The 10,816-nt window shown below is 35.8% G+C and overlaps 1 protein-coding gene across 1 annotated transcript; it reads right to left on the reverse strand.

Annotated features, from left to right (window-relative positions):
• Positions 1-6,575: 6,575 nt before the first annotated feature.
• Positions 6,576-9,995, reverse strand: LOC149242070 (large ribosomal subunit protein uL24z-like). Its single transcript, XM_089374162.1, has 4 exons — positions 9,839-9,995; positions 7,414-7,526; positions 7,167-7,308; positions 6,576-7,067 (listed from the first exon to the last, which is right to left on the reverse strand). Exons 1-4 carry the CDS (start codon positions 9,852-9,854, stop codon positions 6,895-6,897), a joined length of 444 nt encoding a protein of 147 aa, XP_089230288.1. The 5' UTR covers positions 9,855-9,995; the 3' UTR covers positions 6,576-6,894.
• Positions 9,996-10,816: the final 821 nt, after the last annotated feature.

Below are 10,816 nucleotides of genomic sequence, written 5' to 3' on the forward strand. Positions count from 1 at the left end.
ATCACATCTCTCTCTCTCTCTTGCACAGAAAAGAGGCTCTTTTCCTATTGTGCAGAAAGGGACTCTTCTCTCACACGTGTGGAAGGACGCAGAATTTAGCGCTGCAACTGCAGATCGGAAGTTTGACCAGCGTTGACCATCAGACTCTCTCTCAGAACTGCGTTGTAGGTGGCACTGACTCTCCTCAGAAGGCCGCATTTTTTTGTGAAGGAATCAAGCCGATCCGACGGTCAGTTTGCAAGATATTGTCTGCCTTAGTTTAGCGCTGATCTAGGGTTCGCTGCGGTTGATGTAAATTCGATTTATGTATTATTTCTCTTTGTCGAATTATTGAAGATAAAGGAAGATTTGATCAAAGGGTTTCCCCATATTGGGATTTGTCCCTGGCTAGCCACCATATCTTGTGTCTCTTGTCTTGATGTTGTCGTCGATCGTTTAATGTTCTATCTGCACTTTACTTAATGTACATGTGATTGCTAATATGTGAATAAGAATAATAAAAAATAAATAAACTGCGCTAAGCATAGAACATACCATAACTTAACACAACCTATAATCATACCTGAAACAAGGAAGAGGACAAATTGGTTGAAAGATACTCTTGAAGATTTCGAAGGACATGGAGCTGCTAAAGGAACTTTTAGAGAAAGCGAAAGACCAAAAAGATATTCCGAATATGCAGCATACATGACAAAATTGATAGAAGTTGAACCGACTACATTTGAAGAAGTTGTTCATCAAAAGGAATGGAAGAACGTGATGCAAGAAGAATATCAATCCATCATTTATAATGGAGTCTGGGAAATCATTCCTAGGCCAAGTGACAAATCAATTGTCACTTCAAAATGGATTTACAAAATCAAACATGTTATTGATTTTAGTATAGATAAATACAAAACTAGGTTTGTTGCAAGGGGCTTCTCTCAAATGGAATGTATAGACTATGAAGAAACCTTTGCACCTACTATTAGATATACTACTATAAGATCATTGGTTTCGCTCACTACTACAATGGGATGGAATATCCATCAAATGGATATAAAAATAGTGTTTCTAAATTGGACCATTGATGAAGAAGTATACATTGAACAAACAGAAGGATTTGAAATAAATAGCAAGGCCACACATGTTTGCAGACTTAAGAAAACTCTATATGACTTAAAGCAAGCTCCTAGGGCATGCTATTCAAGAATGAATGCATATCTCTTAAGAATTGGATTCATCAAAAGTTCTGCAGATCCAAATCTCCACATCAAGGTAGTGAACAATGAACTAGACATTATACTACTTCATGTATATGATTTGTTTATTACAGGTGTGGAGCGCATAATACAAGAGTGCAATAAGATGTTGTCAACTAAATTCGAAATGAAAGATCTGGGACTTAAGCACTATTACCTAGGTTTGGAAGTCTTGCAAAAACCTGGAGAAATATATCTGGGTCAAGGTAAATACATAATCAAGAGTTTACAAAGATTTGTTATGATGGATTCCAATGATCACTAATCTCAAGTTGAGAAGCTCCAACTACAATATCATCGATCCCACTAGCTATCATAAGTTGGTGGGATCTCTGATGTAAGTGGTAAATACAAGACCTAATATATGTTTTGTTGTAAATATTCTTAGTCAATTTTAGTTGGAGCCTCGTCATGACCATTGGATGGCTACTAAGCATATTGTTAGATATCTCTGTGGCACTATACATCGCTACCTAAAGTATGATGGAAAGGAAGTAAAGTTGACGGGTTTTAAAGATTCAGATTGAGGTGGGAGTGAGACAGAGGGAAAAGGCACTATCAATGGATGTTTCTGTTTAGGGTCTGCAATGGTTTCGTGGATGAGTAGAAAACAAGATTTTATTGTGTTATGTAGTGTCGAAGTTGAATACGTTGTTGCGTGTGAAGTAGGAAAGGAAGTTGTTTGGTTAAGAAAACCCTTATCAAATTTATTTGGAAAGCCTTTGGATCCTACTATAATAAATTGTGATAATCAAAGCAACATCAAGATGTCTGAAGACCCTGTATTCCATGCAAGGACGGAGCATATCAACAAGTACCACTACATTAGGAGTTTGGTACAAGATGGGGTCGTAAAGCTACAGTATATTTCGACAGAGGAACAAGTAGTTGATGTGCATGATAAAGTCTCTTCTGAACAAGAAGTTCGAGTATTTTAGAAGCATGCTTGGACTGGTTGGCATTGCAAATTTAGTTGATAAGGAGAAATGAAGCATCTAATGGCAGATGCTTGGGAGGACATCTCGTCTGCCTATGTGTGTTTGATGTCCTAATCCCGAAGAGGGAGGGTGGCATTGATCTTGGAGCTTTGACCTTGGATACACACCTAGATCCCTAGGTTGATGGTTAGTTGGTAAGTTTGATGGTGTACCTAAGTTGGTTGAAAGCTTTGGTCCATCTTAATCCCACCCACATAGATAACCCCAGTCAAGTATCTAGTATGTGGCACTGAGTGTGCCTGAACTCTTCGTAGTTCATGTGTTTTTGAAATCTTCCATGTACTTGTATATATATGTATGAATACCTCCCTAGTTAAAGAATGTTGAAGAATGTAACTATGTTCAGTGTTCATGATTGTATAATGTAATTTATTTATCAAAAGGAATTTTATTATTAATAAAAATGACTTATTAAAGCATGTGTTTCATGCTTGGGTCATCATTTTTTTAGGACAAAGGCTCCAATGTAGGCTTCTAGGTTTTATATTGAGTTAATAGTCATTGTCAATTTTATTAGACCATTCTTAGGCTTTTGTATCATGTAAAAAGAATTACTTTTTAGTCAAATAGGTCATTTGACACCTCCACACAATCGGCCCTATCTTGATGAAGTCGACCTACAATAGGGAAATTCGAACCACAAAAACTATATATAGAAAGGCAATTCAATCAATTTGCATCATTCACTCAACAAGTTCAATACACAAGAAAGAAAGGCAGAAAAAGTGTGAAGTTGCTACAGAAGTAATAAGATTGCAAGGAAAGACAAAATCTAAGTTTTGGGCCATCTATCTCTTACACATGCAAAGTTACTGAGAATTTGCGGGGATCGAAATTCTAAATTCTATTGCAAGTCAAAGTTATGTTGCAAGGACGTTGAAATTCTTCTGCTACAAGGTCAAAATTCTAGGTCGAAGTTGTTGTCGGAAAGTTATCGCTTGGAGAAGGAAGGGAGGGGTGACTTCGTGATTAGAGGAAGTCTAGGTCTAGTTCAAAAAGTCTTGGATTATCTCATATTGTCTTTGAATCCACTAAAGGAAGAGTTATGACCAGTTTTTCTCCTTATAGAGGTTTTGCCTTGGTTGTCCGCCTACTTCTTGTGTCTCTTGTTCTTGTGATCTTCATACACATCTAATTTAATAATTGCTTGATGAAACATAATTCAATAAAGAAGTAAAAGAAGCCAACATTATTCACAAGTAATTATCAAGAAAAGGAATCAAAACCCTAATTCTTACTAGCATGGACTTCTCAACACATTGACACCACATTATGGTTCAGAGTAAGCCAAAACCATGTGTTGGTTGAGGGTAATTCATAAACACTCGTGGATGTGATGCTTGAGGGAAATTCATTAAAACCCATGGATGTGATGGTCGAGGGCAAGCCAAAGAAAATCTAGCGTTAGCTAGATGTAAAACAAAGAAAACTAAGATGATGACTAATGAAATTGTAAGGGGAGTAAAAGATGCATATATGAAAATATCGAGAACCATGTATGAAAAAAATCTTAGAAAATTGACAAATACAATAGCTAGCATGTAATCCAATGGATGGTAACTTTTTGATATGGTCCTTAACAAAAACAATGTTTATATTTTACAAGTACAAAATAAAAAATGAATAGCATTGAAAATAAGCTTGAAGAAAAAGACTAATTCAAGATTTGAATAGATGGAAGATAAATGACAGAATCACAAGTATTCATTAAGAAGGAGTATGAAGGATTAACTTCTTGATAAATTTGGCAACTAAAGCCAAACTTCACCTTGGACAGCTCATATGATGCAACTGATAATTTCATTTGATTCCTCTCTCCAAGAGGTATAAGATTGATCTAAAGATCATCTCAATTTGACATGTACAAATGGAATTATGAATTTATTTTGTTTATGAACAAATTGTCAATGTTGTTCAGCGAACTAATGTAGGCTCAAACGCCCAACAATCACATCTATCATCCTCAACGTTTGCATATAAATAAAAAGTGTCTCCTCCTCATTTAGACACTTCATTCACTCACATATCTCTCTCTCCTTCATTGATTGGGTACGGATTTCTGAGGCAACTCTCCACACGTGCGAAGAAGGGCAGTGCTGTTCCTGCATTGACCAGCGTTGACCGAAGTAAGAGTTTTTTACCAACATCAACCAACAACATTGGCCTGTTTGTATGTGGTTTTATGAGAGTTACCTTCGTTTGGGCAGGGCACATTTGTTGGCACAAACAAAGAGGCAAACCTTATTGTTTGACCAACATTGACTGCATAAAGGTTTAATTGCAGTTTTTATTTTCGTTGACCAAGTTTGATTGGATATTTTTGCACTGTTTTTAGGCTGATTTGGCTTGTTGTTGGAGGCCGAGTTGACCAAACTTGACCACACCATTTTGAAGGTCAAATTCTACCTTGTTGACCAACATTGACTTTCTAATTAAGGCTTTCTATAGTTGTTGTTATGCAAGTGAATATTGAACCCCACATTGGGGTTTGTCCCAGTTAGTGCCATATCTTTTGTCCTCTTGTTTGGGTTTGTTTTCTATTGTTATTATTTATGTTCTATCTGCATTTTACTAGCACGTTAATGTGATTGCTAATTTAGAAATTATTACTGGGCTAATAAGAAAATTGAAGTAAATTGTCATCAAGCATAGAACATACCATTGCTATCTAAAATTAACACTATGTAATGTTCAATAAATTCATATGACCAAAAATAAAAGTCTACATATGAATTAAAGATGATTAAGAAAAGAAACAAGTTAAAAATGATGATATACTGAGAGATTCATTAAAATATTGTGGAGATAATTATGGAGATGGTTTGAACTAAATATATAATTATGACATAAATGTTATAATACTCTATCATTATATAAAAGAACTAGTTGTGTAATAGAATCACACTAAACATCAATTGGGTTTATCTCAAGTGGTGAGGAGGAATGATTGTTTCCAACGCAATAGCCGCAACCCAAGTTCAATTCCAACACGTAGACATATTGGGCTCATATCAAGTATATTATTAAAATTGCTTTGACATCAATTGGGTTTATCTCAAGTGGTGAGGAGGAATGATTGTTTCCAACGCAATAGACGCAACCCAAGTTCAATTCCAACACGTAGACATATTGGGCTCATATCAAGTATATTATTAAAATTGCTTTGAGCCTTGTTAAACAACCTTCACGAATGAGGACTATCTTACCCCTATCTATGGGCTAAAGGGTGGAATGTTTCATTACAAAGAATTACAAACAAAACAAAAAAATCAAAAGCAAAAAACAAAATAAACACAAAAACAATATAATTTATATAATTCTCCTCTCTTGAATATAAATCCATGTGCCCCTTGCTTCATATATGTTTGTGTTTGCTGCAATTTCTACACTAATTTTTTGGTTCCTTACACTCCACCATACCCCATCAACATAACATTACATCATACATTTCCTCATATGCAATGTAAAATGTACCTATAAAACAAAACAAAAATTACATTATCCTATATTTCATTTTATATCTTCCCACCAAAATCCTAATGAGAATATAAAACAAAAACCATAAATTATATATATATATATATATAACCATAGTAAAGGTTTGCACACTGAACAACAACGCATGGAATACTTCAAACTATTAATTGTATTAACATTATCAATAGTAAAAGGTACTAATTGTATATGAAGCACACTTGATAATGATATAATCAATATAATTTCTTCTTGCCAGGTTTCTTGAATGAATACAAAACGGTTTCGCTTACTTTTTGTATGTTTGTTGTGGTTGCTGCACACTTCTTTTTTAGTTGCTTACACTCTATCTTACTGGTACAAGTGCAGATGTGGTGATTTATGCAAGCCTGTAACTATAAAATAGAGTAACTGAATTTATGAAAGTCTCAGTTATCAATCTCCTAAATAACTGGTAAAAACTAAATTAATCAATCACCATTTAGGCATGCTTACACAGCTAAAGCACAAACATGATAAAATTGCCTTCGTGATTTTTGAACAATAATCTACTTGGATATATTACAACCAATCCCAAGAAACACCCAAAATTAACTACCATCCTCACTGAAGATCAAAAAACAAATGAATCAATTGGAGCCCTTCTGACTAGGGGAACATCACTAATGAAAAACTGGATAGGGATACGGCATGATGAAACATCAAATTAATCAATTGAAGCCCTCGTGACTTGGGAAGATATTCATGAAAAATTGGATAGCGATAAACAGTCAATTTGTCCAACGAAGACTTCCTAATGTTTCCATGCAGGCATTCCATTCACCTTCTCCCGTTTTTCCCATTCTAGAAATCAATTAAAAAGTTTTCAACATCAAGAATTTAAGCTTGGACAAATTCATTAAAGGTTCTGAGAAATGTCCAATCCTTAGGAATCCGAAGCAGGAAGAATTATATTCTCTATAACAAACTTTCCAATGGAAAAGAAAAAAAAATAATGCATAAACTGATTAACTAGCCGACCAGCTTGTCATTTTGTAACAAGCACATGGTCACTTAAAAATAAGTGTTTAAAGTTGGCCAACTTTCAAGTTTAATAAAATTATAGCCAAAACTATTTCCGCAAAATTTCAGTTATATTCTGAGCTAAAGCTTACATTGCCCTGTTATCAAAAAGACAATATCTAATCAACATCCTGAAGAGGTTGAGCAACATCCTCTGCTGTGAATTTGCCCTTCCCTTTCTCCGCAGCTCTGCCCTTTCCTTTTCTCTCCAAAAGATCTTTTCTATCCTTATCTAATTTCAACTTTGTCACAACCACCTTAGATGGGTGGACACCAACATTCACAGTTGTGCCTACAAACAGACCCGCACAAGTCAACTAAAAAAACAAAGATCATAAACAAATTGCTCTATGCATGTATATCAATTTCTTTCCCAAACGAAGTATCTCACCGTTGACTTTCTCACGAGTAATGCGCTCAACATGTATGACCCATTTCTTTCGATAAACTTGGACAACTTTGCCTTCTCTACCCTTAAATGTTCCTCGTACCACCTGAACTTCATCATCCTTTCTAATCGGAATCGAACGAACCTGAAGGAACATGAAAAGAAGGATCAAACATCAAATAGATTAACTTGCTAAACACACAAAGCCAACCTAAAACACATCCCCTCTGCTTGGAACTACTGATCTCACATTGTACTTGTTCCTCAAATCAGAGGACAGTGGTGCACTCATCAAAATACGTCGCACACTAGATGGGGCAGTGAAATGTGCCTTGCGGCTCTTTCTCCTGGAACTGCTGACTCCTGCAAAGAAATAGAAAACCAAAGATCAAATCATAGTTGCAAATATTAAAAAAAAATAAAAGTTAAATAAAATAAATAAATAAAAATAAAAATAAAATAAAAAAACTCTAAGTAGAGGGGAGAAATTTGTGGCCCTCAAAAAGGTCAAAAATGAAGACACTGTGAACTCCAATAAGTTCCTAGGGCAATAAACTATCCATTCATAAATGGGTCTTTTTCGCCTTTTGTTAATTGTGAATATCTATGAAGGTCACAATTATCTAGCGACAACCAGTCCACAAAGAGATCACAAGAATTTAAGAATTCTGCATGGTTAATGCAACAGTTGAGCTAATGGGAGAGTAATGAATTAACTGTAAACTTTGGTATTAACTCCTACGGGTCTGCAATTAGAAGTTAGTGTCAACTCTATATCATAACCCCAATACATGCACCTGCTGCTATCCCACACCACCCTTCAGTGTTATAAAAGATCTTATATGGAAACTAACACAAGCAATTTCAATTGTCTCTAGATATTACTGGACGCCTTCAAGTGTGCAGGCTGTTTTTTATTAATCAATAGTGACATTACTTTCACCAAGAAAACCAAAGGTCCAGTTCTCATTAAGCCATGTTATCCGCAATACGCTCTACTATCATTACTTTGCTTTTTCATGACATGCAAAGGATGGGATAGAACCAAGAATCACTATACAAAAACAAAATTTAATACACAATAGAGTCAAATTTACAACGAAAACCCAATAGAAGATGTTTTTTAGACAAAAACCAGATTCACATGTCAGTCTCTTTTTGTGATTTCATTGGTGTGTAAGAATTTTCCTGTCATTTCCACTCCTATCCACTCTTATAATATATTAACGGGCATCAAAAACCAACAGCAAAGACTTTGGGCCAGTTCACAGAGACTGCCAATGCAGAATAATTAAATAAAATATATTTTCAAGAACTGTATTAAATTAGGATCACATTGCACAGGCTAACTAGGAAGTCTGTTTTCACAGAAGTTTGTTGAGGCCTCTGTTAGGCTAACAATTGACTCAATTTTGATTAACCCAAATTAATTCTAAAGTCCCGCAAAAAGATGCTTATAGCATAAAATAACAAGTGAGGCACTTTGGAAGCCAAAGCGCTCCCTGTGAGAAATCGTAGCTAACATAACAACCTTTGAAGCCTCTTCGAACATTATCAATGACGTGGGAATAATAATACGCACCTTTATATCAGCTGTCAATGGTACTTCGTCATGAAAAGGCGTGTAGCTCAAATGTTAGAGCAGCCCAATGGTTAGGGGCAGATCCTGAGCCAAACTCGTATCGTGTCTAGTTTTATGGCATGATACAGAGTCAGGTGGTCAGCAGTGATTCGAGACCTAAAACAACGTAGGGCTTGATGGGGGTTTTGGAGATAGTAATCCACCCCTTGATATTGAATCAATTGTGACCGTCAGAAAGGGGTGTGTATCTCAGCGGCAGAACAGCCCACCTACTGAAGGCGGGAACGGGTGTAATCCCCTGCCTCTCTAGTTTTTGTATATGGCATCAAAGCTAGGTTAGATGGTTAATAGCTAGCAGGCCTTAGCTAAAGTGTGGCTCGAGGGAGGGTCCTTGAGACAACAACCCACACCTTTAAGGTGCACATCATGAAATGGCATGCAGCTTGATTCCCAGCCTGTCCAATTACCTAATATGGAATTAGAGCCATGTTGGTTTGCAGAGGCTAGGCGCCCCGAGCCCGAGTGTGGTGGCTTAAAAGGGGGTGTTCGACATAGCGAACCACAACATGACATCAAACCCCTAAGGGTACCCATCATGAAGGTGCGTGTAGCTCAGTGGTAGGGCAACCCATTGGCAAGCGACAGCTCCTGGATTTGATCAACCGTATACCCGAAGCCCTAACCCAGAATAAAATCTACATGGAGGCAAACCAACTTTCACAGGAGTGGAAACCAGATACAGCCACATAAAATAAATTTCTGAGAAACGTAAAAGTACATATTGAAAAAGGCTACCCTACTCTGATCAGTCCAATGCCGTATTAGGTCAAGCGGTTAAAAGGGCGAAATGAATCAGCCTCACAGTCTCTGGATCGGTTCCTGCATTCCCCTCACTCAAGTTCTCCTAAAATAACAGCACAAGGGACCAGACGACACAGCTAAAAAGAAAATCAAATCAAATCCAAATAAAAACCCCAAAACGGGCTATCATGTTCCGATCTGAAGAACGAAACATCATGACAGAATCCATTAAAATATTCTTGTTGATGGCTTCAGAGACTGCTAATTCTTAGAGAAGTGAGTTTATACTTACTAGGATTGTACTTCATCCTGAATGGCGACTTTTTTGGCCTGCAACTGCCTCTTCGCCGCCTCGCCTTTCCTCTCCCTCCTCTCAGTCGGCGCCTGCGTTCCCAACAACGAAGGGAAGATGAAATATGAAAGAATAACCCTCATAAAATCCTATTTTGACGCTGGTTAATAGTAACCCTAGTTAAACCCTAAGTCTGTCCTTCCACTCGGATCAATACGAGGCTCTCCAGGGTGTCTTCTTCCCTCTTGATTTAATCAATATGATCAATTTCTTTTTAGTAAAGAATTCAATAGTCTTAAGAAAGGAGATAAAATAATATTGAGTTGATGTTATGGGAATGGCCCATTTATATGTATATTCTTCAATATAATTTTAAGATTACAAATTAATTAGAGATTAGAGTAAATTTTATATAAACATTAATTTAACTTTTATTCTTTAATATTTCAATCTCATTACAACAAGTTTTATGTTGTTTTTTAATCCAAGAAGTTTTATGTTATTATTTTTTATCAATAATAATTAGTATTTGTATTAAAAAAAAGTTATCATCTAATTAAATATTTATATCTAATACAAAAATGTGGTTAGTTCTAACCAGGTTGGGAATTCTAATTCATAAAATTTATATATTTAGAATTTCTTTTATAACTTGAGATATATGAATAAACATTGATAAATTGCAAAAGTAAGAAAATGAATAAATAGTGCATGTTTAAAAGAAGTTTTCATGTCAATCCCTTATCATTATTGGTTGTGATGCTAGATAAATTTTTGTCTTGAATTTTATTGACTATTTAATTTTTGAGTCTTATATAAACATTGATGGATCTTCTAATTCAATTTTGCCCTAATATAGTGGTTCATTTAAAATGTTTTGATCTACCTCTAATTCCTTTATTTGATCAACACAACTCACATGGGATTGGGAGGGGGAATTTGCCTAATCAAGAGGGAGGTTGACTTCCTTGCTAGTGA

The sequence above is a fragment of the Pinus tabuliformis genome, chromosome 8 (genome assembly GCF_031772625.1).
Source record: "Pinus tabuliformis cultivar Carrire ecotype Pingquan chromosome 8, CPIR1, whole genome shotgun sequence".
Taxonomy (NCBI): Eukaryota; Viridiplantae; Streptophyta; class Pinopsida; order Pinales; family Pinaceae; genus Pinus; species Pinus tabuliformis.

What these genes read in the sequence shown, in the direction of transcription:
- LOC149242070 (XM_089374162.1), bottom strand. An exon ending in ATTTGAGGAACAAGTACAAT is followed by an intron (nt 7,309 to 7,413) that starts GTGAGATCAGTA and finishes ATGTTCCTTCAG; the next exon opens with GTTCGTTCGATTCCGATTAG. An exon ending in TACTCGTGAGAAAGTCAACG is followed by an intron (nt 7,068 to 7,166) that starts GTGAGATACTTC and finishes GTCTGTTTGTAG; the next exon opens with GCACAACTGTGAATGTTGGT.